The sequence below is a fragment of the Rissa tridactyla genome, chromosome 2 (assembly GCF_028500815.1).
Source record: "Rissa tridactyla isolate bRisTri1 chromosome 2, bRisTri1.patW.cur.20221130, whole genome shotgun sequence".
NCBI lineage: Eukaryota > Metazoa > Chordata > Aves > Charadriiformes > Laridae > Rissa > Rissa tridactyla.
Genome location: NC_071467.1, coordinates 70,523,385 through 70,550,865, shown reverse-complemented (window position 1 = coordinate 70,550,865; position 27,481 = coordinate 70,523,385). Strand labels below are relative to the sequence as shown.

At 41.1% G+C, this 27,481-nt stretch overlaps 1 protein-coding gene across 7 annotated transcripts in view; it reads left to right on the top strand.

The window, feature by feature from the left end:
* Positions 1-27,481, top strand: part of LOC128904962 (poly(rC)-binding protein 3-like) — a 525,202-nt gene that overhangs the window by 446,313 nt on the left and 51,408 nt on the right. For 6 of the 7 annotated variants that reach the window (XM_054190151.1, XM_054190154.1, XM_054190156.1 and 3 more), the window contains one exon: positions 25,040-25,198. In XM_054190151.1, coding sequence (XP_054046126.1) covers positions 25,121-25,198 — 78 coding nt within the window. In that variant the 5' untranslated portion in view covers positions 25,040-25,120. Of the gene's footprint in view, positions 1-14,677; positions 14,697-25,039; positions 25,199-27,481 lie in introns of those variants that run through there. The other variant, XM_054190155.1, reaches the window with a different exon arrangement.

The following is a 27,481-nucleotide window of genomic DNA, read 5'->3' as shown; positions in this document are numbered from 1 at the left end:
AAATAGCATCTGCATTTCTGCTGCATTAAAAATGTCCGTAAGCATTTTGTGTACCGTTTCTCTAAGGATGAGGAGGTGGTAATTTTAACAGTAAGGCTTACACATTATCTTCTCTCTGGGGATCTCAAAACATTTCAGAAATGTGAAAGAGCATTTTCATTCAGTGATCAAAACGTGTTTGCAGCAAAGCTTTCATCTTCTTAGAAAGTTACAATTAATATATAAGAAAGCATAATAAATACTTCTCTTTTTTTTGACTTTTCAGTCTGTATTGAGCATTTAGTTGTCACAGCTAACTGAAAAACAATGTATGCTGCTCTTTTCAAAAGAAAAAGATCACACCTGTGATTTGATGTGCAAATTGGTGAAGGAAATTTGCAGGTTAATTTAGCTTCCTGATTAGACACATCTTTCCAAGTTTGTTTAACTACCAACACCGCAGCTCTGGGACTGATGAAGGCAGCAGTAGTGAGAAATGACCCCTCCTCTTGTTTTGCTAACACAAAGGCAGTTACGCTGACGTTGCTGAGAAATTCAGCTCCACGAACACGTGCCTTCATGGAACCGAGACAGCATGATTGAGAAACAACAAGGAATTACCGACAAATGCCAAGTGGTCTTGTGCTCCCTGAGAAACAGCAGAAAATTTTAACCCTGGCTAACTAGAAATGGGCAAAACTGGTAGGGAAAAAAAAAAAAGTAACGTCTGATTCTCCAGTACCATCCATTTTGTATAGTCAGGTATGGTTACACAAACATTTTCCCAGACAGTGAAGCCAGTTTAGTAAGTCACCATTCCTGCACTGTTGTTCAGCCACTTGCATGTTGTGCCAGATTATTATTTGCAGGGTAGTGCTATAAACCGAATCCATATTTTGGGTTTAGTTTTTTGGTTTGTTTTGGTTTTCAAGTCAGATCACTTCAATACAGTTTTGTTCGGTTTACGGTTGCATCAGCGTGTCTGAGGGGATAGAGGAATGCAGGAAAGAAGCAAATATAAAGAAAAAAAGGATGGAGACTTCTTAGGCTGCATTAGTCATCACATAAAATGTTTCTGTAACTCTGCTTTCATTTTTACAGGGTGGGGGCGTGCAGTGCCACTGTTCTGATGTGGCAGCACTTTCTTGGGAGCTTCGTAATGAAACAAAGAGAAGGGAGAATTGTCAGAAATAGCATTATCTGCTGCTGCCCAAATATTTTATGCAAACAAAATAGTTTCAACCTCTTCTAATGAAATGTTCATCTTTATCTGTCAGGTTACCTGGGGGGGGTGGTGCTGCTAAGGGTGTGGATGTGATAGCATGTATACTGGAGATAAAGATGTGCAATGTGCACGTGGACTTGCCTGCTGTGGTATCAGGAACGTGGGAGTCTGAGCTCCGCTGGCTCAGGGTCACTTACAGTTCTCAAATGCACACGCACATAGACAGAGGGAGAATGTTTGATTAATTTGAAATTATTTTTTAATTTGGTGTCTGCGGAAATTTTATTTCAGCTTCATGCATGCATTTGAAGAGCCATCAGTGCTTAGAAAGGCTAGTTACGTTTGCACGAAACCAAAGAGTCAGAAACTAATGACCTCTAAATAAGCTGTTAAATTAGAAATTGTTTTTATGTGGCTCTATCAGTACCTTTTGAAGGTACTTATAAATCAGGTTGTATTAAATTGAGTAATATATTTTATTTTGTGATATTAATTTGAGCCAGATTGCCCTGTGATGGAATAAACCAAGTTTGTTGCACACACCACTGTCCTGGAATACAAAATGCAGTATGTTGTCCAGTCAATTTGTTACTCACTGTGAACAGTTCAGGATAAACCTGTAGCCAGATAAATCAATCCCAGTACACCTGAGAATGGCAAACACACTTATAAAAACTTTATTTTCTTTACAGACAATTTACCAGCAGGATAAAAACATTGTATTTATCAAAGTGCTGGCAAGCAGTGGTTGAACTAGCTCCGGTGTTCACAGCAATCACTTAACTGCCACAGTGTTGCAAGATTTTGGATTTAATCTCCTTCAGTGCCAGCATACCATAAATTGTAAATCTGTCAAAAAAAGTGTGCAGTCATAAAGCATTTTAAAGCAGGGACGTGTACCAAAATAAGTGGATTAGCTTTTTACATACCAGGAACAAAAGAGACACAAAATCCTCCAAATTAAATTTGCTTGAAAAGCAAACTTAAACGAAGCCAACACTTTTAATCTGCGAAAGATGTAAATGGACGTTCACCTTGCAGAGTTCAAGGTAACGTTACCAGCACAAGGATAAGTCCCAATACTGTATACCTGCAATCGCGTAGGCAGTCCCAGTGAAATTAAGGGCACGTGCTCAAGTGATGCAGACACAAGCACGGCTCTGTAAACCCGCAGTACCGTACCACCGGGGCACCTTTTATGTGTTTACAACTTGGACTAGCAAGTGAAGCCATTATGGCTTGTACACAATCTCCTAGCACAGTAAAGTACTTCTGGTAGGTACAGGGTTTTGACCATATACTGGCCTGGAAGGTTGTATTAGCGGAGCTTTAGCACCCAAAAATTACAGCTTCTTGTTCCTTGATAGCCCAACACTGGCAGAAGCTTGAAGTATAGATCTAGTCAGCCCTTACTAGAAAGCCTGTTGTGCAGACTAACGCTCTCACCGATAACCCTACAAATAGCACGAGGTGCTGTTTCCATTCGCTTTGGTCCTGCGTAGCTGTTACAATTATTAGCTGCCTGCAATGAGCAGGGAGGGCTCTTGCCCCCTTGCTCTGAGCTAGGTAAGTCCACAGGTAGCCCATGGGATGTTACTGTCTTAAATCTCTCCAGAATTTGTCGCACCATTTTTGACAGCGAGAGCAGGGCTGTAAGTTTGTTGAGTCTTGAGGCTTCAATCATAGGCTGTATAGGTCTAAATAGCGAGGCTGTGCTTGGCCAGAGTTCCTGCAGGAGCTGGCTGGTAGGAACTGGCATAGGTGGTTGGATTCAGATGGTTTCAACTGCACCCGAGACCTTGGACTCCGTTTCTCTGTGTATTCTGGGTGCACACACCAGACACACCTACCCAATAGGAAATAACTGGTGACGGTGACTTTCACCTGGACTTCAGGGTAACTCTGCCATTTTCTGTAGCACCTGTGCTGTCAGTGTAGGACTTTGCACCTATTATGGGTTATTGCCAGCGTTTTTTCTTCAGCCATCCCTCCATATTTGTGTTTCGTTGCTCATGCTGAGCTGCGTCTCTGTGGAGCGGGTAGACAGCAGAGTGTCCTTCCTCACCACGATAGAAGTCCTCGTTCCTGGTCACAGTCCAGCGAAGTGCATTCACGTTCGAGCAAGGGAGAACAAGACAAGGAAAAGGAGTTTTCTCTCAAAGCTCAGATGGCAACCGCTTTGGGCAAGATCTGAAAAGGGGAAAGGGAGAGAGCCTGGCCAGTGGGTTCACACTTGCGTATGCTAGTAGCTACGTAATATCTGCCAGCTGCCAGTTCATCCAGCAAAGAATTCTCCCTGTGAAGAATCATTGTTGTTCTAATACGTGCTGCAAATGTATTTTGTGATTAAAGTAGGAAAGTGGCATTTGGAATGTCCTTCATGTAAAAAATAAGACTCTCTGTTTAAAATTTAAAAAAAAAGTAAAACCCCAACAGAACAACTCAGTTTTCCATGAAAAAGCTGTTTTCATGAAACGTTTTCAAGTAGCCTGTCAGTTACTTATGCATTTGTGGGAGAGACCAACAAGACGCCTTTTGTAATAGGCTGTGTACAAATTTGCCTCCTGCCAAACCTACATGTCTTGGAGTTGCAAGCCTATGTTTTGCTGAAATATATGAGTCATTTTATCCTCCCCTCCATGGATTCTTAATTTTATTTCATTTTTTGAAGTATGTCATCTGAAAGGAATTCCATGGCCACAAGTAAGAAACTCTGGTCTGATGACTTTGGTGGCAAAATTCATAACTCTCTATCTCATTTTATGAAAGAGCACAGCTGTCAGTGTATTCAGTCTGCAGGTAAAGTCAAGCCAGGTTGTGTTCACAGCCCATCAGTAAGGAGGAGATAAGACCCACTGAGTTTTGCGTTATATATTTCCAAAAGCTGGGTGGCAAAACAGTTGTTTTCAGAGGCGCTGGGATGTCAGCAACTGGGAGGGAGAGAGGGGGATGTGGGGGAAGAGAACGTGTAGCCGTAACTATTCCTCTACACCAGCTTCCGTGATTCATGGAATAGAAAAGGAATGACTTGCATTATGTATTCGCATGACTGAAAGGTACCGCTTAAGTATTTAGTCGTCTTTGCATTTCATACTTATAACTCTTTCGTTGTTTTGCTATTATTTTCGCTACTCTTCTCAAGCACTATTAGAGCCCAGTAACATATCACTACTGTGGTTATCTCGGTTATCTGTACTCCCGGGAGAGCTGGCGTCCACTGATTTTTAATAGCAAAAACATCTGGGAACGGATGATGCTTGACAAATGCTTAGGTAACAGAAATAGGAGTTTTTGACTAGTTTCTCATTCAGGAATTCTTAACAAAATAGCTTGCAGAAGTTCAGAATATTTGGGTCTGAGTCTCGAACTAGCTGGCAGAGACCTGATGGAGGGAAGGAAGCACGCAGCGTGGCTCGGAGGGAGGAGATGCGCAGTTAGTTTGCCTAGGGCTTGGGGATATCATCACGGATATCCCTCCATCAACACATACACACCTCATATAAAACATGATGCCTTAGGCTTTATGTGGCATTTGAAACTTCGTCTTTGAAGAAATACTCTGGGAGGCAATGATGTGTTTTTGGGGGGTTTTTATTCAGCTAGCCATAACAAATTACCTGTGTAATTCTTCTCCAAGGTGCTAATACTTCAATAGAATTTATGTTTCTCAGACTTTTAACACACACACACACACACACACACACACACACACACAAAACCTACAAAATGATCGGGTTCAACATTTTCAGGCTGTCTACATCTTTTTTCCTCAATTTTGCCATTAACCAAATCTGTCACAATGAGAAATTGTGAAGTAGAGCCATTTGGAGGCCATCGGTACATAGGAAACAGGAAATCCTTCAGAGTGGTTCACCACGTTTCTTATTTAGAGCACAGGGAAGTCAAGGGAAACGGAGGGTAACATTTAACATGCCATGTATGTCTGATATTTCCTTTCCCTAAAATGCCCTCGTTTTCACCCTCTTATGCTACAGACATCCACCAGCAGCCTTTTACAACCAACAGGTTGCTGTAGGAACAGTAAAGGAGTGGTTATCTGTAGAAGTCACCCACCAAGTGTTGTACTGTTCTCCTTTCCCTGATTTTTAGATGCCCGACCTCCCTCTGTAAAGGTCCAGTTTGTTCCCAGAAGAGCCCCACCTGTGACCTTCCTCTCCCCGTTCACCCATGCTCGCAGATCAGAGAAGCTGGATCATTAATTTTACGTTTCCGCAGAAGTTGTCCTGCCCTGCTTTTGTTTGATGCTGCATTTTTGGGGTCAGAAATGTACGGACTTATTAACATTTTATTTGGGCCTCCTTCACGCCAGAAAGGCAGGACCAGCGTGCCCTTGCCTATCGCTGCGGCAAAGGTTTCTCATCCTGCGAGGTGCTGAGAATTCGTGCCTCAGCTCCACAGGGGACCTGGGGTAACCTGGGGCACCTCTGGAGCCTGTGAACGATCCGAACTGACATTTGCATTGGCAAGAACAATACATAATGTGACATTTGTGCATAGAACGACTGTGTGATAAAACAGTGGTTGCTGCTGCATTTTATGTGATCAGAATATTGTCTCTGAGCACTGAGGGCGCACTGGGGCTAACACAGGCAGTTTTATGCATGTTGGACTCCATTAGAACATCAGAATGAGTATCTATATATATATATGTATATGCGTATTGCATGGCTGATCTCTCAATTATCTTGATTTTGTGTTACAGTACAGGTTGAGAAGACTCTAGATAGCTTGACTGAATGCTGTGGCAAAGACAGAATTTCATCTTTATGATAGCAATTGAAGATTTTAGATTCTGAAGAAAAAGACCCCGCTCGTGAACTCAGTACTGAACAGGCTCAGAGCTGTTGCAGTCCGGAAAAATCTCGATTTGTTTTATAAATTAATACAGACCAGTTCCTCTTGGCAATGTTTTGGTGTCATATCCCAGTTTACAGAAGATGTATCAACCCTGTTACCCGTGTACGTAGGGTTTATATGTAAGTATATGTGTGGACATGGAGGTGCACGCTGCGGTGCGTTCCACATACTGAACAGCGGTGAGTTAAGCAGAGCACAGTGAAGCCTCCCACACAAATTGTTTTCCTTCTGCATCTTATCACTTCCCCTGTTGAGATGGAGGATAGCTACAGACGGGAACTAGGTCTGCCCATTACAAACAGGGTCCATTTTCATTTCGGCCGCTCTTAATTGTTTTCACTTCAAGGATGTATATATAAGTTGTAGATGAAAATCAATTACATAGTTGAGAAATGGAGCATCAGGAAGCAATTTGTAAGTAGATTTCCTTAAATGCTGCATGAAAAATGGTACATTTTTGTGGAGCAGGTCAAGGGGAAAGGCAGGAGGAGCAGCTAATATACTATAGTGTGGTCCTCCTCCTTTGCTGACCTAAGAGCAACTCTGTCGAGCAGGTTAGCTCTTCAGATGCATCGTTGGGTGTAACTAGTTGACTCCAGGCAATCTTGGACAGTCTCTGTGGGTAGCTGCTGGGGAATAACTGTCAATCTTTTTTTTTTTACGACAGCATGACTGCAGACATCATTTGTTTCATGGCGGCAAGATTTGGTGGCATGGCGCTTTGGCTGCAGCTGTGCCCACACTGGGCAGGTTCTGGGATCCTCCATGTGCTTGGATTAAGGGTCCTAAATCATCCAGTTATACAGTCAGTTGCAGTTAAATGTGTGAGGACGACAACATCTCAACACTGATCAGGCATCTCTGTGTTTTCTGTTGACAAACATCATTATGACTTTTGGAGGAGCTACTCCCTATTACCAAGTGTAGCCTTTAAAATGTCCTCAAAAAAGGTTTCTGCACTCTGCCCAAGGTAGGGTGGAGGGGTAAAAGGCAGGTTGTGCTTTGGCATAAACTGAATTTCTCTTACTGCTGGAGTTCAGTGGAAATGTCTTAGACAGAGTATGAACTGTTCTTCCTACCGCGTCCTGAGATGGGTCTCATGTGCTTGTTGGTGAGCCTGCGGTGACAGGAGAGGGAGAGCTTTGCGCTGGGTCTTGTCACACAGTCAGCAGTCCTCACTGGGGAAGGGAATTCATTCTCTATCTTTTTTGGAGGAAAGTCTGAACCTGAAATTCTACAGTAGAGTGGTCACCACCTCTTACTTTTCATTCTAGTCTTTTCTTAAATGAAGGCAGAAAATAGAGATGCAAATGACCGACGTTAGCACTTTGATAATCACAGTCCAACAATTCTGCTGAAAAAGATTCTCTGTGGCCCAGTCTGACCCACAAATTGCGCAGAAAAATTAGGTAAAACCATTTCCATACAGCTGAAGCCAAAACAGTGAATTTAACTCTGTTGCAGATAGTTGAAAATAAATAGACATGGGTGGCTCTGTTACCACCCTGGGGGAGCTTCTGTTTTAAATGCAGTCCTCTGGAAAGCAGTGGTTTTATGGTGGCAGAAGACTCCTCCTCAAGTGAGGGCAAGAGTACCCTTCTCTGACTCAGTGTCACCTCTTCATCCTTCTCCTCTGGCTTCTCCACATGACCTTCTGCTCCCTTGGTGTTGGGGTGCCGCTCACACTCTTTCCTCATTCACCCTTCCCTCCCTGTGTCCTGCTGGCAGGAGGTTCCATCCAACACTAGCTCAGAAGCTTACCGAAGCACGTGCCCAACCTCTGAACATCTGAGGAGGTGCTAGCACCGGCGTCCAAACTGGCATGGACACAGGCAAAAAGCTTAAAACTGTGGTGTTCTCTTAAGTAAACTGAGTAAAGAGCCACTTCCCCCACGCTGCCCTGCCCTGCCTTGACCCTGAGCTTACAAACCAATTTTATTATCAGTGCTTGCAGGGTTATGTTGTCTTCTGTCCCTTCAATGCTACCTACATTCTGAAAGCTTCATCCCAAGTTCATGAGCCTAAGCTAAGGTAAATGTTCAAACACTTATCCTGCCTTCAAGGACGCTTTTTATGAATTATCCTGGGGATAGAGGTGCTACCAAGCCACATCTGACCAGCAGTAAAGCACAGGCATCTACTTATTGTCCAATAGTGGTCACTAGTTGGTACTTCAGAAGCAAACCTATTTTCACCTTGGCTGTTGAGCAGTATATTCTTATAAATTCTTCAGGGAGAATTTCTAATTAAGCATGACGGCTTTTGTTCTTTGGTAATACTGGCAAGACAACAAAGCCTTGTCAAATTGTAATAACCCTCTGCATGTTTTGTGCTGTGTATAGTTTACTTTGAAACTCTAGAAAAGCAATGAGTTACTTATTTGCATGGCCATTGGGCCTGCGCAACTGCTGTGCTACAGCCCAGGCTTGTGAGGTAGAAAATGAGGGGAGGAAGTGAATTTATCTAAATTAAAAAGAAAAAGAAAAAGAAAGAAGAAAGGAAAATAATTGTTAATAATCTCTGTTAATAGGATTTTCACAGGCATGCCGTGCCACTGGAATATATCTCTCTTCAGGGCAGCTTCCACGCCTGTTTTAGCCAAATAGAAACCTTCTGGGAATAGGCGATATCTTCTATCAAATCTGCACCTCTTCTTCAAACATCAAAGAGATGTCGGGGGGGTGATTAGGAAGGAAGGGAGAGAACCACGTTCTCCTAGGTTTCAGCTAGTTCTTCAGCAAAATACTCTATACAGATGAGTCTATTCCTTTGCGTTTGTTGTGTATTTTTGTTTTCTCTGTGTTTCCTTCCAAAAGTTTAAGATGTTTTCTTTTGGGATTATGTCTTTTATGAAAATAAGCAGGCTTCCAAATGCAGTCTGTCAAGCTTGCCAAGTTACTAGACGCGCAGGTTGCCAGAGGAGTTTTCTTCTTGTATTGCCTGTAAGTAGATGAGCAATGTGGAAGCTTTGAGCTTTTCGGTGTCCTCAGCTCACCTCCTGTGTTTTACTCAGAAAGGTGAGGTGGTGAAATACAGAAGAGGAGGAATTTATTTTTTTTCTTTCCTTTTTGTGGCCTTCCCACAGGGCTAGCAGCATAGTGCACGGGCACCCCTAAAAGCCATGCCTTTGGCAGTGCAGGGAGTTACATGCCCTGGATGGATGAAGTCTCGGAAGGAAGCTGGGACTGCTTTTGACTGGGGCAAGAGTCAGTCTGGCCATATGGGAAAGCAAAGCCCAAATGCTTGTGACAGCTAATTAAGGCTACACGACTATGGGAATCATCAGGCTATCACCAAGTTGTTTAGGTCCAGCTGTTGTGTGTTTGCACGATACCTATTACTTTTGGGGACAATGATTTTTCTTCATTATTATTCTGAGAACTGTATGGCCTCCTTTTGGATTGTCTTTAAGTAATTCCCAGTAAAATACGTGTATCCAAGCCAGCTGGATAATTTGTTCAGTGTGACTGTTCCTGACATGCTTGCTGCAGCAATAGAGACCAGAAGACCAGCAAGTAACACAGAAAAAAATCTCCAAAAGGAAAGGAGCGACAAGACAGGCAAGATTTTAAATTCTCAGAAGTGAGAGCGTGTTGGGGGGTTGTTTTGCTTGTTATTGTTATGGTCTGCCCACGCTGGTGCTTTGAATTTTAGTGACCCTGGTCCCTAAAGACACATTGTATGGCTTGCTCAGTTGTCACTCTTCTGTTGCCGGGGGTGCCTTCCTGCAGCACTTCCTCGTGGAGGCAGTGGATGCTTCTTGGCAAGTAGCTGTTCACCCCCTGCAAAAAGTAAACAGAAAGAATAAAGAACAAAACAAAACCTGACCAGCACCTGTTAGAAAGAACTTCTTTAAATGCTTAGGATGGTTTGTGGGTTAACAAACCCACCCACAACACAAAAATAAACGGCAGTCGCCAACGGTGATTTGCACTGTGGCGAATACAGGCTGATACAGGCACGGGCATGTTACAGATGCCTCGCATTTGTTTGTACAAGTACTTGTACTTGTTTGATACACAGGTGACCCAGTCCACGTCTGCTAATACGTGGGAAGTAATCCACGAGGGTGACTGCTAAACTGCGTGCTCGGCAGTCCATGCCACGGAACTGTGTGCTCGGCAGTCCATGCCATGGCACTCCACAACAGGTGCTGGCTGTAGCTGCCTTCGGAAGGGTGTCAGGTCGTGCTGGAGCCTGGGTTTAGCTCGTTTATTACAGGGGACTTTTGTCAACTACTACAGATCGTTTCAGACTGCTCTGTGATTCTCAAGGGGATGAGGTTGCAAATGTAGTTCGTGAAAATTATATTAAACTGATCAAGCACAACATGAAGCTTTGGCTAGAATGTCTTACGTATTGCATCTATGAACTCCACTCAAACATTAAAAGGAACTGACTTAGTGACTCATCTATTCATGTATCGTATCATCCATCAGATAACAGCATTTTCAGAAGCACAGGAACAGGACAGATTATTTTTATGTCTTCTGCAGCATGCAGCATAGATTCGCTTTCTCTTTTTTCCCTGTCTCTTCCCTCCCTCCAATTCTGCCTCTGTGTCTCTCTCTTTTCCAATTTATCTGGATTAAACAAGTCTCTGATTATTCTTTATGCCACTGCAAATAAAGTCATTTTCAGAAACAGATGTCGAAAGAGCCCAGTGAAATAATCCTGGAGGCAGATGCAGTCTTCCATAAGCTGCCAAGCGCATGGTGCAATCAAAGTGATGAAACAAAATGGAACAGGCTGCAGAAAAAGTAATTAAATTATAGTTCCATTGTAGAAGCACATTTTAAAATTACTGAGATTCAGAGCCCATAATGCTGGTATTATAGTTGAAAGAATACTTGCCATGGGTCATGAGCATTTTTTTTAACAGTTATTAATCATGCTTGACTGGAAAGACATGTGTAACCTACAACAAGCGGTGGCTGTAGTTGTGCCAAAGGAAGCTTTTGTTCCCTGAAGAGAATTGTATCAAAGGCCAGTGTGTCCTATTATTACGTGCGCAACAGCAAAGTGCAGAATCTGAAACAGGGCTTTTCAGATTTCAATACAGAGCACTGGAGGGGAAAAAAAGAAAACAAGTATTGTATCTTTTTGAATACTATATGACCTCCTTTTTCTCTTACCAAGTTAACTTACTCATTGACTAAATAATAGTAAAAAAATCTCTAAAACATCCCTCCTCTCCCTAACTTCAGTAAAGATAATGCCAAGGCTCTTGTAAAAATGGAAAAGAGACAGAAAATGTACAAAGTCTTCGAAACTGGAGATTAAAAAGACCTCATTAGTTCATTCGACTCAGTTTCCTTTCCATTACAAAGTGAGTCTATAGAAGAGCAGATAGAAATTTTTCACATTTTTTTCCTGATATCTAAATGTTCTGTGGGAATGTGTTGGTTTCCTTGTTAAAAAATTAAAGACTTTGATAAGGACTGTTCATACCGATTGTAAACTGTTCATACAAGATTGTAAACTTGTGCCATTTTGTTTTTTCCTTTGCAGAGAGATATTTTTGCTTTGAGATGTATTATACATAATAGAATAAAAAAAACCAGAAGTCGAAGTGCATACAAAAATTTAGTGGTAGAAAAATAACTTTTTTGGATTGACAAAAAAATATTAAAACATACGCAAATACTCACACATCCCCCCACCAAATTGTTTCAAAATTTGATGTTTTAATTCAGTTTGGAACGAAAGCAAACTTTGCAAGGTGGAATCTCCTATAAAATAGGTACTCTGTGTCTAAAATCTGTTTAAGACCTGATCCGGCATTGCCAGAGCCGAGTGTCTCGGCTGCCTTCAGTGTATTTCTTAGACAGCTTCCAGGCAGCTTTATGCAATCTTTCTACATGGAAATGTCAGAGCCACTGCCGCTTCTGGAGAATGTCGCGCAGCCTGAGAGATAGCCCAAACAGGTCTTTGGGACAGAAATTTAGCTTTAATTGCTTCCCTTTTTATGTAGTTAAGTCACCCTTGCATCAGCCAGACACACTTGTGGCATTCTAGTTTCTCTCCTTTTTCCTATTTCCCTCCAATATCAGCAGCCTTTTTCAAATACTGCCTCATTTGTTACCAGCTAAGCTCCACCTCTGTCTGTGTATAATTTTCTCTGTTAGTAGTTTTTTCCACTCTCCTCTCAATGAACTGCAGCTTTTTCTTTTTCTTTTTTTTTTTTTTCATTTTCTGGAATGTCCAGATCCAAATATGAAACGGGGTATGGTTATGTGAACATGACTGCTTTCTCTTTGCCTGCTCTGAAGTATAAATTTTCAACCTCTAATTTGCAGCCTTCTGTCATCCCTAAGTCTTTTGTATCATTAGTGCCTTCACTATTTGACTCACTATTAAGAATTGGCTTTCCCTAGTTGTATCATCATACATTTCTTCTCTGTGTTTCTTTTGAGGTTGTCATCTTCCTGCTCATATGTGAGATCTTCTGCTTTATAATGTCTGCAGTCATTCTAATTGAGTGTCACCTATGGCTGTCATTAATGTGCTGCTAATACCCTCTTCTAGTTCTTGATGTAAATATTACCAAAACTTCCGCAATGTTTTTTTTTTCTTTTTTTTTTTTTTTTTTTTTAAATAGTGACCTATTCCTCAGTACAGCTGTGGAGGCTCTGCAATGTCAGCATTACCTTCTCTTGATCTTTACTATTTTCCTTCAAATGAGCAAATGGACCACTTTGTGGTCCCAAACCAAAGGTGGGAAGATAAGGGCAGCATCAAATCCTTCACCTTAGCATGGGTCCTGTCATGTTTTTCTAAAGAACATAGGACTGAATTCCACATCCAGTTATGTGCGTGAAACTCTGTTAAAGGCAGTGGGGTTGCGTATGAACAACAAAGCTACTGGAATGGCTGGAAAAAAAATTGTGTGCATCCAATATCTGCTTAACACACCTTTTGTAGAGAGTTCTTCTGAACATGAGGGCTTTTTTAGGAATTGTATTAGTTCACTTCCAGAGCCCCCTCCTCTCGCTTTGCGCTCTCGTGATGCTCACCATGAGCAGAGGAGAGCCCGTGGGGAGGCTGGCTGGGAGCCGCTGAGTGACCAGTGTGCGTCTGCTGCCAGCCCCACTGGGAATCGTTCACTGCTGGGTTCACACTAAAGCTTTTCCTGTGGTGGAATGGCAACCTTGCCCCTCTAATTAGGCTCTGGCTCCATGAAACTTGAGTGAACTTGAAACATCGGACCTCCCTGTATCTCTTCAAAATGTTGAAACTGGTCGGGGAGCTTATATACACACACGCACACACATGTCTAGGTTGGAAGGGACCTTTAAGATCATCGACTCCAACCATCAACCTAACACTGCCAAGTACCCCACTAAATCATGTCCCTAAGCACCACGTCAACCCGCCTTTTAAATACCTCCAGGGATGGTGAGTCAGCCACTTCCCTGGCAGCCTCTTCCAATGCTTGACAATCCTTTTTGGTGAAGAAATTTTTCCTAATATCCAATCTAAACCTCCCCTGGGACAACTTGAGGCCATTTCCTCTTGTCCTATCGCTAGTTACTTAGGAGAAGAGACCAACCCCCACCTCTCTACAACCTCCTTTCAACTAGTTGTAGAGAGCGATAAGTATGTATGCATTTATTTGTAAGGAAAGGGACTGAAGGATAGGCAAAAAGACAAATACTGTATGAAGGTCTGTTTTAGCCAAGCAGTGTTGTGAAGCAAATAAGTTGTTTATGCAAAGATGGGCTCTTTTCTTTGTAAAAGTTGCACAGAATAGCCTTAGCGCTGTTTTTTCCCAGTACTAAAGCAAGATATAGTGATTCACTTTATAGCTGGCACTTTGAAGTCATTAATAAATAAACTATTTGATTTTTCTTTGCTTTTGAATACTTCATCAATTAGACTTGGCTTTTGAGTTTTAAAGATTCTCCTGGTTTAAATCAGTGACAAAAATATTGATTTAAGTGGCTTAAATCTTGGCATGTGTTTGGCTCTTTTCTCTGAGTATTGACTGCCCATAAAAGAGTCATTTATTGTGGGCTGGTTGTTGTTTTTTTCAGTTGTGTTTGGGGTTTTTTTGTTGTTAAATCTAGTTTCAAATGAAGCTCTGGGAACTTGGTTTTTATACCCACTGTGTAGTCCTGGGTTTCACAGTGAAATTCTTATAATGCTATATGTTTAGACTAACCACCAGTGATTGAGAACTTAAATAATGGTCTTGTGAGCATGATTTTCGAAGGCAACAATTTCAGTGACCTGGCAGGACGTTGCAGCCCTGCCTTTTGGTTTTCCTTTCATCCCCATGAATGATGAAAGTCTTCGCAGCACTCAGCCAGATTTGCAGCAATTACAGCTGTGCTCCTGTTGGACCAGTTTCTGTTTCTCAGACAATTCCCAGTCCATCCTGGCCTCAAGCGAGCACGAGCGCGGTATCCCAGAAGGGAGCCTGTGACTCACATTGCAGAGACTGGTACCAATCCCCTTGTGAAAGAAGGATGGGAGCTCATCCTCTTCCCTTCCTTAGATGCTGTATGAATTTCCTTTTTTTTTTCTTTTTTTTTTAATGACTATTTATTTTATTCATCCAGGGAGCTTGAATGGATTTTCGACTCACAGCCTTGTAAATGACATAATTAAGGTGATTACAAAAGTGATATTTTTGCTTGATTATGTCAGAGATTCAATTATATCAATATATATTATTTTTCTGTTTAATAAGGTGAAATGTATTATTATCGTTAACCTCTTTCCTCTAACTGACAACCACGTTTTATACTGGATCGAGTGAAACCACTGACTCATGTTTATTGAACTGGATATGTCTACAAAATACTTAATTTACAGATAGGTTGGACAAATACGTATTCTAAGGCAGATGTCAGTTCAACATTGATGGAATTATACAAATACAAATATATTTAAATATCTGTTTATTTTGTGCCCAGTGGGAACATACTTGAGGGGTTAATATTTCCCGTTAAAGATGTTCCCATATTTCTTGAACTAATCTACTGGTTTGGGACATTTTTTTGTTTTCATCAATGAGAAGCTATCTGTATTCTCTTGTATGTACTGGCAAAGAAAATGATAATTCTTCTTTATATATGTAAGACGTATCTTTAATAAAGATAAAAATGTCATTAAAAAACCCATGCTATACTTAATATTTGCATATTAGATCATGTCCCAGTAATCTTTTATCATTTTTCCAGATCTATCGTGTAAAAAATGTACCTTGCTTACTTTCAATATTTAACCATATTCTATGCATATATGCATACCATATTAAAATATACCTTTTTATATATGTATATAAATCTTGCTCACTTAAAATATCTTGGAAATAGAGCATGTGAATGATTTCTCTATTCTCTCAGAAATTCTAAAAAATGGAAAAAAAGAACATCTGTTTAGGCTTTGTTTTGTTTGTTGGGCTCTCTTTTGTTTGGTGCAAATTCATTTATTTTTACGTCAACAATCAAAGTTTATTTGCCCCAGAACATTTTTAGTTGTTTTATTTGCTTTGAATTAAATTGAGGTAAAGTTGCAAGCGAAACATTATTTCAAAATAAAAAGATTTCATTGATGACATGTGAAAGTCACGCATTTGACTTTTGAGGGCAGAGATAATTTAACAAATATGAGATGCATTCACAATGTTTAGGTCATTGGAATCTGAGTTTTTTTCAGGAACAGGTATGGCCTGAAAATCTTTCATTATATGGTAGAGGATTCTTAGTAAGCATCTCTGTGCTGGAGAGACCACTCACCTACTGTTGGTGGTCTGTTCAATTTTTTCCTTGCCTTCACCGGGATTTATATGTACATTTCGTTATTAGATTTGTTATCTCAGACCATATGGAATGATTAATGCAAGTTAGTTGGAGCGTCTGTTTCGTAGTTAAACCTAAGCAAGTAAAGCAAAATTTTTATTTCAAAATTGAGCAACATAAAAACAAAGATTTGAGCAACGCGATGCTTAACTTGGAAGGTTTTGGAGCCACAGGATAAAGTGGCAGGTAAAGCTGATTTTGTGCTCAAAGCTATGACTAGAAAGTATTCTTTGGTAAATAGCTGGTCTGCCAGATGTCCTCCCTGATCTTGCAAACTGCCAGGTCCACAATAAAGCCTGCAGTTAATTGCATTACGTGCCAGTAGGAAAGGAAAGAAAACACCTTCTGGTCCATCTTGAACTCATCTTTGAATCCTCCTAGAGAATATTTGTACAGAATAATTTATGGTGGGCTGCCACTTTCTTATTTGTGGTGGGGTTTATGTTTCATTAGGCTAACGAGGCAGCTTCCATCTATGGGAGCTTTTAGCTGCCTGGCTTTTTCACATAGGTTGGGGTTGGGAGTTGTTTGGGGAGTGGATCTGTACAAAGTATTGACGTGCACACTCTGGTGCTTCTTTTTTTAGTTCATGGCAAACTGTAAAGATGCTCTCTGCATTCCTGGCAAGGTAATTATTTCTGGAATAATTACAGAAACGAAAAAAAAAAGAAAAGAATGGGAAAGATGGAAGATGTCATTGGCAAAAGAATCACTGTGTTTTCCATAGCCTGGAAATTACTTCCCTCAGGATCCCAGATCTGTTTGGCATTTGCTGAAGGCCATTATACAGCTTTCCTGAGACTTGCTTTCCAGGCATTTGGTAGCATTTATTACCTGTTTGACATGTGCTATTTTCTGAAGGGGTAACTTTTGTCCAAATGCGTACCTGTCTATTCACACACAACGTAATATTTTTATTTTAATTCATATTTGATAAGTAATTCATCATTGAATGTCGATATTAGGAAATAGTTTTGTGAACATTGAGACAATGGTCTTTATTGTCTTTCTGTGAGTTTTCTTCCTGTAATAAATTCACAGTGCCATATTGTTTACTCAGAAGGCTTTACAGAAACTGTCCTAAGTAGAAGAGTCAATAAATACGTTGCTGTTTATTTCCTTTAATAACTCAAAAAGGGAACAACCAGTGCCATTGACTGAAGCATATGCTTTTTGACCAATAAGGAAAAGTGGTCTATTAAAGAATGGGGCTCGTATACCTGAAGTTCAGCAGCTAAACATCTATCAGTTGAGAATAGAGAAAATAAGTCTCTAATCTTTTGCTGTTCTCTTCAAGATTATTTGACATCTAGTGGCCTTCAGCAAATGAGACATAACTACGTCAGTTGGATAGGTATGGGCATTTCTTGTTTTAGGGAGAACCCAAAGACAGCTGCTTCTACAGACAGGATAGGCTCTTCCTCTGACAAAATAGCATTAACCATCTCCCTCAAGGAAAACCTAGCACCACTTTACATACTTCATAAAATGACATTCGAAAAGCAGCGCTCCTGGAGTCTTGCCAGTTTTTATACTTGCTGTTGCCTTTAAAAGTTGGTCTGCTATTTTTTCAGTCTGTTACTTCCTTATCAGTTTTATGTCTTTGGCAAAGCTGCTGCTTCCCGATATCTGCAGTAACTACGGAGCTTAGCATATCAGAGATACAGAGATTTTTACAGTAATTATTAAAAGGAGCACATGGCTTGCTAAGGTGTGTAACTGTCTTTTGTTGGTAGCTGTTAACTGGTGGAATAATGTGCTGCTCTTTAATCCCCTTTGACTTTTGAGATAATATTTTACCCCTTTTTTTGTAAAACAGATATTTTATATACATGTATACTCAATTGCTGCTCTTTCAGTGACCCAGATTCTGCTACTTTACTATTAGTTAATTGTTATTTAGATCTCTCTGAGCATGTGATTTATAAATTTCCTGAAACCTTGTTCTCTCTAGTGTTTGTTTAAATTTCGTTCTTGAGCTATCCTTTATCATATTTTATCGTTTTAGTGGCAACCCATTTTACCAACTGATACCACCACCCCACCACCCCCTTTGTCCTGCTAACACAAAGAATTAATTTTCTCATTTCTGCATGTTGGAATCCATACCAACTATCAACTTACTTAAAATGGGCCATGCTACCACGATTTAATGGAGGCAGGTTCTGCATGTTGTGTTCACTTCATTAAAGTGTTAGAGATTAACATTAAATCTATTTTGGGATGTAAATGATAAGGATGTGAATAAAATGTATAATCTCATTCCTTTGTGTACAATCCTCTCTTGTAATTTGGGAGATGGAACTGATAAAGTAGAAAGGTTAATACCGCACCTGCTTCCTTAGCTGTTGTTCATTAATCAGATTCTCCTGGTGAGGCTTCTGTTTAAAACTGGAGTGCTTCAAAACGTGATTTCTGCTTTTCCAAATACTTATTATTGGGAGAGAAATCCTTTGAAGCGTTGTCGTTGTTATTACTGTTACGTTATTGTGGGCATCCTCTGAGCTTTTTGTTCTTCGTAACCTCACAATGATATGGTTTAGGAAGAGCCTTCAATTGACACATGAACTGAAGAAGCGTATCTTTAGCAAGTGTCCAGTCTCCTTCTTTTGCTTCAGCTGAGACTGTAAATAGCTGCTGGTCATTATCACATTTCACCATTTCTGAAAAGAAGTTCCTTGAAACAAATAATACACTGGAGCTGGGTTTGCTTTTGATTTCACTTTGGGTTCTGTGGGGTTTTTTTAACTTCTGTCAGTGTTTTCCTGTATAATTACACTGTTTAGTCCTTTGACATCCGGAGATGTTACTTTCAAGTGAAAAGCCATAGATAATAACTGCTTAGCTTTTCAAAGAACTTGAAAGCTAAGTAGTTATTTCTTCATTCGATAGCATGAGCCTTTCTGTGTCAGACAGCTTATTTTTAATTTTAAACCTTACATATATGGCTGAATGTGTTGATTTCTATTGCTAATGTCATCAAGTCTTGTCCTGTAGTAATTTTCTTACATTCCTTTCAGTCTCCTTCTCCTTTCCTATATTCCCTCCAGTTTAAATGAAAGACTAAAGTCACGTTAAGTAGCATAAATCTGTCCCCGAAGAACTCAGCTCTGCTGAAAGCACAGGTCTTTTCTTCTCATCGTGATCCCTGGCAGTGTGCTTCTTCCAATTCCCAGGAGGCCACCCTCAACCTGGAGGCTTCTGATCAAGAGAACTTCGCTACAGCCTTTTCATGGCTTCCCACGTTTCAGTTGTCTACATTCTTTTTTGTTCACTCTTACTATCTTTTTTTCTTTTTTTTTTTTTTTTGGTAATAACACTTTTTTTTTTTTTCTTAAAGTTCGTGCTAAATAAACCAAACTGTGAACTATTTGTTCATAACATCAGTGTGTTACTGTCCAACTTCCAATTCTTCATAACTCATGATAATTCTCTGTCTTCGGGTTACTCTGCTCATGTCTTAATCTCCTTGTTCAGCCCCTGTCTTTTCCTGCCCCCATCCCTATGGCTTGATCATCTCCTTAGCTACCCCTCCTTTGGGATATTTCTGTATATTATGGAAATGACAGATTTACTGTGAGAGACTGGATGTTCTTATGTTGCCCTTATTGAAGTTTTCTTTTTCTAAACCTACAGATGCATGGGAACTAGATGACTGAGTTTAAGTGTCCTCATTTAAATTAGACATGGCTTCTGATGAATGTCACTGTAATTTCCCCCATTCCTTTTTCTTTATTATATAAAAAAAAAATATTCTTCCAGCGAAACAACTGGAATTTGTTCTTTTGAATTTTATCTGTAGATTCTTCCTTACTTTCTTCATAATTACATCTTTCTGTTGATGGTGATGAAGCACCATTATTAGGTTCAAGAGTCCTTTTTGAGGCTCAAGCACAGGGAATGCTGTGCTGCGTGCTCTGACCAGTTTCATCTTTCCCGACAAGCTCAGATTTAACAACCATAACGATCAAGATTTCACATACCAGAGCAGGCTTCCTCTTGGAACGTTTTCAGACGGTCCTTACTTCCACATTGATTCTTCTCACATTATTCTCAGTATCAGCCATCTGAAGCTCGCTCTTTCTCCCTGCCTTTCTCCTTCTCTCCTCTCTGCATCTCTTTCCCTTCCAGCACACCTCTGATTGTGCAGCTCTGTCCCGTTTCACCCCACGCACATTCTCTCTCTCTCCCTCCTCCCTCTCATTCCTCTGGATCTTCCAGATGAGTAGGTTTCTCGGCAGGTTCACAGCTGTCAAATAATTTATTGTGGCTTTAAACTCAGAGATCAATTGCCTGATGTCTGCCTTGGTACTATGTTAGTTTTATTCATCTTTGGCATCCCTGCTTGCTGTGGAGTCAAAGGCTTTCTTATCCTGCATGCCTGAAGTGGTCACCTTAGAGGTTTAAACCTTTTATACATATATATATATATATATATATATATATATATTTCAGCACTGCGTAGCCATATTCTCTGCAGTGGTCTGCTTCTTTTCTTGGGAGAGGATTGGTAGGCTGGAGGGGTAGGAAGACAGGGGATCAGGTTGACTTTTCATGTCTCAGGCTTCAGGCAGCCATCTCACATTACCCCTTCGGCCACGTGGAATCCTAACCTCCATGGGTTGTGTCGCTGCCTTTTGGCTGTATAGTTCATCTTGCAGCTTATATTAATTCAGTCAAATCCTTAAGGAACTGTGCTGTTCTTTGCAGCAGTCTGATGAACACATGGCTTAGCCACTTGTTGTTTGGGTCGCTTAATCTACCAACAATTATTGAAAAGGCATGTTAGAAAATTGATGGTTCTTATGTAGTGAATAGTGAGCATATAGGACATGCCATTTTATACCAACCTGGGATAGCTAATATTGAAAATGTATAGAAACACACGCTTGCAGATAAAAGGCATCTGCATAAGACTATGTGTCCTTTTAATGGAGTTTTCAAAAGGTTTTTTTTTAATGCCTTTGGATGCATCTTTCTACCTCAAGAGAAATTTTCACTTTTTACATGATAAACAGCAGTGGAAGTGTCTTCAAAAGTTCACATTCAGCCCCACAGGAGGCAAAGATCTGATGTTTGCTGGGACCTATCTGATGTGATCAACTTTCCTTTGTTCCCTGGGCATGACTTTTCTTTCTTGTTACCAGGAGCTGCAGAGCCCTGGATGTTGGATTTTGTGCATTCTGGTCCTGAGTCCCGAGGTCAGAGGGAAGATGTTGTCCAGCTGTCCTCCTGTCGCTGCCAGTTCTCTGTTTAAGGCAGACTAAAGTGCATAAAACATTAACATTCAGCCATGCCACTGCTATACTGTCTGCTCACCTGTGGAGTCCCCTGACTTTCCTCTGGCATCAGGAAAAGCGTGACGCATGGAATTTTTTTTCTTAGTCTGAGAGTCGGCTCCCCCAGCCCCCAGATTAGCCGTGGGACCTCGTCACGCAGAGCTTGGGAAAGGAAAGCCTTATGTATTGAGCCTTCTGTTTGCTCAGAGAGGCACCCAGAAGCCAGGAACATAGGAAGTTGTTCAAAATGCTGATTTTGCAAAAGAGGGGGAAATTATTTTTCTGATTAAATATTCATGAGGTGCTCGTATATTACAGCAGTAGGTTTATAAATAGATGTCTGTATTGCTAGCTGGTAGGAGGCTTTGTAGAGGAAACCATTCTTATGCCGCGATCTGACATCTCCATGCACACAGAGATCTAGACCAGCACATTTGTGATGATGCCTGAGGAAAACATTGCTATAATTATTAAAAAATAATACAGTTATTAAAAAAGTACAACAATGCATTTTATTTTAATCTGTCTTTAACTCTGTCTTTAAAACTGAAATACTCAGGTAATTAATAGTCCTGTAGTTAGTAGCCATCAATGTTTTACCAGAATACGTGGACTCTCAGGACAACTGGGGCGGTTGTAAATGCCCTGGCGTAGTAAAAACTCTTCTGTCTTCATGGCATATGTATAGCGTTCACGTATTCTTGCTTATCATGTGAGGTTGCCTTTTTTAATTCATTCCCTTTGTATTTCACACAGCTGCCTAACTCCTTGCAGGCACACACGCTCTCAGCCCTCCCCCAGACATCTGTTCTGCTTCTCGGTACCAAGTGCCAGAGTTTGAGCTTGCTGGGAGGAGGGGCAAAGACAAAATCCTACAAAAAAAAAAAAATAGATGGCAGTGATATTTTTAACAATATCTGCAGTGGAACCTTATTTTTAACCTCTGTTTTTAAAAAGAACTCAAAAGGCGTTAGCTAAAAATACAGGGGTTTTTTTTTCGGGTTTTATCTGGAAAAGGTCAGGCTTGGGAGGGGGTTGGTTTGTTATCTGGGAAAAGGCTTTCCTCCAAAATTTTTCCCAAAGTGAGCATATTGCTGTAGCATAACAGCAGTAAAAGGCCATGGCAACTGTAAATCTCTGTCTAGTCTGGGATTATTTTTCCCATATGGGAATACCTTTCAGTAGAAACATAGCTGTACCTTCATCATTAAATTTTGGTCCACAGAAGGTCTTAAATACCTTACTTCTACTTGAAATGCATCCGTTATGTGAAATCTTCCAACCCTAAGCTACCATGGGTTTATGGAGATCTCAGATGGACAGTATTGCTCCCATAAAGTCCAGAATGCCAAGATGTATTTTAATGTTTATGTACCAAAGTGCTCCTGTTTGGCATTTTGGGGTGGAGTTTTTTGGCCAAGCTGAGCAGAAACTGCTTGAGCTGTCAGAGCCAGAGCATTTCCCTCAGCAAGCAGCAAGAAGCAGGTGAGCAACATGGGACCATTCCCTTCCTTAGCCTGGGAACAACCACAGTCTCCTCGTCTGCTCCTCTCTCTGCACTTGTCAGAGGAGACTCTTATGGTCACCCACTTGCAGATTTTGCTGTGAATCCCGGTCTAAGCTTAAAGAAGCAGAATACAACCCAGTGTCTTCCTCTCTTATTTCCCACTGGCTGCCTTGGGACATTTTCCTCTCACCCTCTTGCAGGCGTGGTGCATCAGAGGCATGGCCAGGCTGCTTCTGTGTCTGCCTTCTCATCCAGGCACCTTACTTCTCTTCTGCTTTTTTCCATGCTGATAGGTGATGTGTAAGATGGGTGGTAAGCCTAGAGATGTGGAATATAAGGGATTTATTTCAGTGGCTGTGGTCTGGGTGAGAGAGCATAGGGTATGAAATACGCTAAGCCCATGCTGGGTTAGGAAGGGTCAGCCCTGCCAGTGGAGCAGGTAGATGGGAGCTGCTCTGTGGTCATGACTCGTGAATTTTAGAAAGGAGGAGTTTAAGTTACTCTTCCTCCCTCTTTGCCTCTACTCCTCAAGCATGTCTGCCTCCGGTTCTTGCAGTCACCAGAGGCACAGAAGCTCTCTGTGGTCCTAAGTACTCCTGCAGAGACTTGAGAGAAAACTCTCATCTTCCAGTGTATTTCCCAGTGGCAACACCATCAGGAATGGCTTGGCCACTTGCAGGCTCAGGCTGAAATAAGAAGCATCAGCCGTCAGAGGAGTGACTTTCTGGGGTGGTCTTCACGTAATACACAGAGGGAAAATTGTCTCACAAGGGAACATGACAATCAGCAGGTTTAAAACAGATAAAGTGGAGCACTTTTCCCCCACACTAATAATGAATCTGTAAGACCAGAACTTTTGAACACTAGAAATATGGATTCAAGAAGGGATTAGACCAATTAATGGAGGGCTGGTCCACCAATGGCTATTGCAAATGCTGGTCTGGGTGCCGTCTCTTAGAAGACCCTGAATCACTGATTGCCGGCAGCTCAGATGGTGTATCAGGGATGGCTCCATGCATGTGTCTTGTGCTCTTTCTTTAAGCATTGCTGTTGACTTCTCCGACAGGTAACATGCTCAGCTAAGATGGGGTTTACTTTAGTCTAGTATGTCAGTGCTTAGTGGCTCTTAAGACGGAGTTTAACCAGTTGATAAAACAGTCTGCGTGATGCTACTGCCTGCGTTTTCAGGGGAGTGGTCTCGTAGGTCCCTCCAGTAGTTCAGACCCATGCCTGAGCAGTCTCCACAAGGGGACAACAGCCTGCCACCCTAGTGGGACACTGCTGTACACCCGGAGCCACAAAATGGTTGTCACTGGGGGTGATCATTAGCCAGTGCCCAAGCTAGCCCAAGTTTTGGGAAGCTCCAAGATGCAAAGCTCATAGGGTTGCCATTAATAAAAGATGGTTACGGAGGGGTCTGATGTCTGTTTAAGGTTTTTATGCTCTATAAGATAGGCCTGAAAAGGACAAAATCAAATATGGACTCTCTAAGCCTTTTCTACTGTGGAATTTGCCTGCCTTTGGTAATATTCATTCCTGCCCCCAGTTTTGTTTGTACTGATAAATATCCTTGCATTAATAAACTCATAATGCATCTTGTTTATCCCTTCAAAGCCAGCCCTTGGAGCTTTCATGAATATTTTAGGGTATTTATGGCATTGTAAATGACTGAAAATCTGCAATTTGTCATTAGGAATTAAGAAAAATCTTCCTTCTACTTAGGGCTGAAGCACAGCTTTGGCCTTTGAGGGACTGAGCCACCTCTGGGCCTGGTAGACAAAAACAAAGTCAGACAGTGCCCAGATTTACAGCAGCAAGTGGCTCTTCGTTACTCAGATGTCTTTGATAATGTGTCATCCGCTGCTGCTGGCAGGGATCAGTATTTAGGCTCAGAATTAATTTCTCTCTTGCTGGAGAGAAAACAAAAATATCTCTTCTGCAAGAGTTAAAAAAAAAAAAGAGGTAGTAACAGGGAGAGAAATGAAAACAGCACCAGGCATATGTAAAAATGCATATATATGTATATATATATAGTATATACATCCTGCAAGGTTTAACAGAGAGAAAGTGTTGTTTAGAAGAAAACATTGTATTTCACTCTCTAGTGTTCTGTACTTTCAGCTTTGAGGTTACAGGATGTTAAAAGAATTTTTAAGGTTTCAAAAGGGAGTTTATTTGTAATTGGTGAAGGGCTAAAGAGTTGGTTGGGGAGGGATAATAATCAAAGGAGCCTTTTCAGCACTAAACTGTAGTCCAGAAAATCAAAGGGAGGAATGTTAATTGGTTTGTACAACATGATATTCTCAGTTCAGAGTAGCTTAAGCCACTCAATGGTACTTTTTCTTTTTTTCTGTCTTCGTAGGTTGATTGAGTGAATAGAAAAAAGAGGAAAAAAAAAAAGAAAAACGAAGCTGCTTTCAAGTATTGAAGATACAAGGCCAGGATGAACACGAAGGACACAAAAGTGACTGAAGGAGGTCTCAATGTCACGCTTACCATACGCCTTCTCATGCATGGCAAGGTGAAGCATTTTCTGTTGCCCCAGCAGTTGCCTGTGTATTGCGCGAGTGTGCAGTTACCGTCGCAGCCTGACAGTGGCATTGAGTCACACTCCTCCGACTTGAGTCAAAAGCACCATTGCCACCACCGAAAAATCACCCCCTGCCTTTCGAGGCATCGTACTTAAGTTTGCGCTGCAGCGCAAGTTCATTGGCACAAACCCTGCTTGTAACAAACCCCTTTTGGGCAGATCCAGAGGCCAAAAAAGAGTTCTTTCATTGATCGTCAGCCAAATTTGGCAGGCCCTTGAGTAAGGCTGACCTGCGTACGGCTTGCCTCTCTCTTTGCTTACCAGATTTTGCAGGGTTTTATTTTTTAAGATACCAGAACATTGACGTATGTGAAATAATTGCCACAGAATTACTGTCTATTTCTGTTGAACGCAAATGGGATGGTTCTTCGTTAGTCCGATGTAGCATCTTATTAGAGTGAACCCCCTGGTATACCAAGCATTCATCCAGATCCCCTGTGGGTTTGTTGTGGAAGGCTGACTGTCATTTCGTTTCTGGCCAGCGCAGCACTTAAGCATGCAGATAAGTGTGAAATCTGTGCCATGGACAAAGTGCCAATTCAGTATTGTCAGCCTTAACAGTCTGATAGCTGTTTATTTCACGTTGCCAGATCACAAAATGGGCTTTAAATTAAAAAGCACGTTTCATAGGTTTGTTTGTATTATCTTCATCGGGCAGCACCAGGCATTTTTAGGCTTAATGAATGGATGTTACGTAAAGGAGATGGGGTTGGCTCTTTCTTAACAACAGACAGTGAATATCTATATGTAACTCTGGAGATCAAATTTGTATACATAAATCTAAAAAGTATTTTTACTCCTTAAATTTAATTTAATAGCTAAAAATGCATTTACACTATAAAACAATGCGTGCTTTCAACCTGTGGCATGAACACCCATATGATATACCCATAGCACAAGAAGGAGCACACTGTGTTTTACTGATGAGGTGGCTAAGAATCACAGAATGGTTCAGGTTAGAAGGGACCTTAAAGATGATCTAGTCCCAACCCCCCTGCCATGGGCAGGGACACCTCCCACTAGACCAGGCTGCTCAAAGCCCCATCCAGCCTGGCCTTGAACACTTCCAGGGATGAGGCATCCACAGCTTCCCTGGGCAACCTGTGCCAGTGTCTCACCACCCTCACAGTAAAGAATTTCTTCCTGATATCCAGTCTAAATCTCCCCTCTTTCAGTTTGATGCCGTTACCCCTTGACCTATCACTACGCTCCCTGATAAAGAGTCCCTCCCCATCTCTCCTGTAGGCCCCCTTTAGGTACTGGAAGGCTGCTATAAGGTCTCTCTGGAGCCTTCTCTTCTCTAGGCTGAACAGCCCCAGCTCTCTCAGCCTGTCCTCATAGCATAGGTGCTCCAGCAGCATAATGAGAAGTATGAGGGGGTACAGTTTAAGTTTGCAAATTAAAAAACTCAAAAGTTGCATTATGCTACATCAAATTATGTATTTTCTCATAAACGATCCAACTATTTTGTTTGGTTTCTTTCCCCCTGAAATATTCAGCTTCAGGCAGGCATCTGGTATGTAATATGTGCATCATAAATAGGGATCTGTCAAACAAATTTAATAACAGTCTCTCTTACCAAACCCACCTAAAATCTGTGCGCGTGTCGGCACTGAAAATTAGGTCTTAGGGATTGATTCTACTGGGTTCTGGTCCCAGTCCAGAAAAGTGGTTGAAATACATCCTTTTCCTGGTGGGTGCAAGTAGCCCTACTGGTTTCCAACAAATTCCCATGTGCTAGGTGTGCTTTGCTGTGCTTCTTTCAGAATCGTGCCATTAAAGCAAAAATCAAGTATTTATCATTTTCAGGACATTTCAGTTAAATTGTGGGCTAGTGGTTTTTTGAAACGAAAGATAAGTAATCAGAAATGAAATTAGAAAAAGCTAATTTTCTGTGTTAAACATCGATGACTCTGTGTGCAACTACTTTTAACAGTAATGGATGTTATATGTCCAATCTTCAATGCATATGTAGCCCCAAGGGTCTAAATTAAACCCATAAAAGCTACAAAGTTCAAATTTTAAGTGTGAGTGTACCATGCATCCTCAGTTAACAAGGCACAATGGGTATACAGTTAACTCTGCTACGCTCTAATCATGTATCCTATTGTGCCTAGGTATTGCAAAGAGTACATTAAATCAGAATTTATTTTGGTGATAAAAGTCAGACCCTTACGGTTTCTTTGATGTCGCTTCTGTGAATTAGAAATGCTA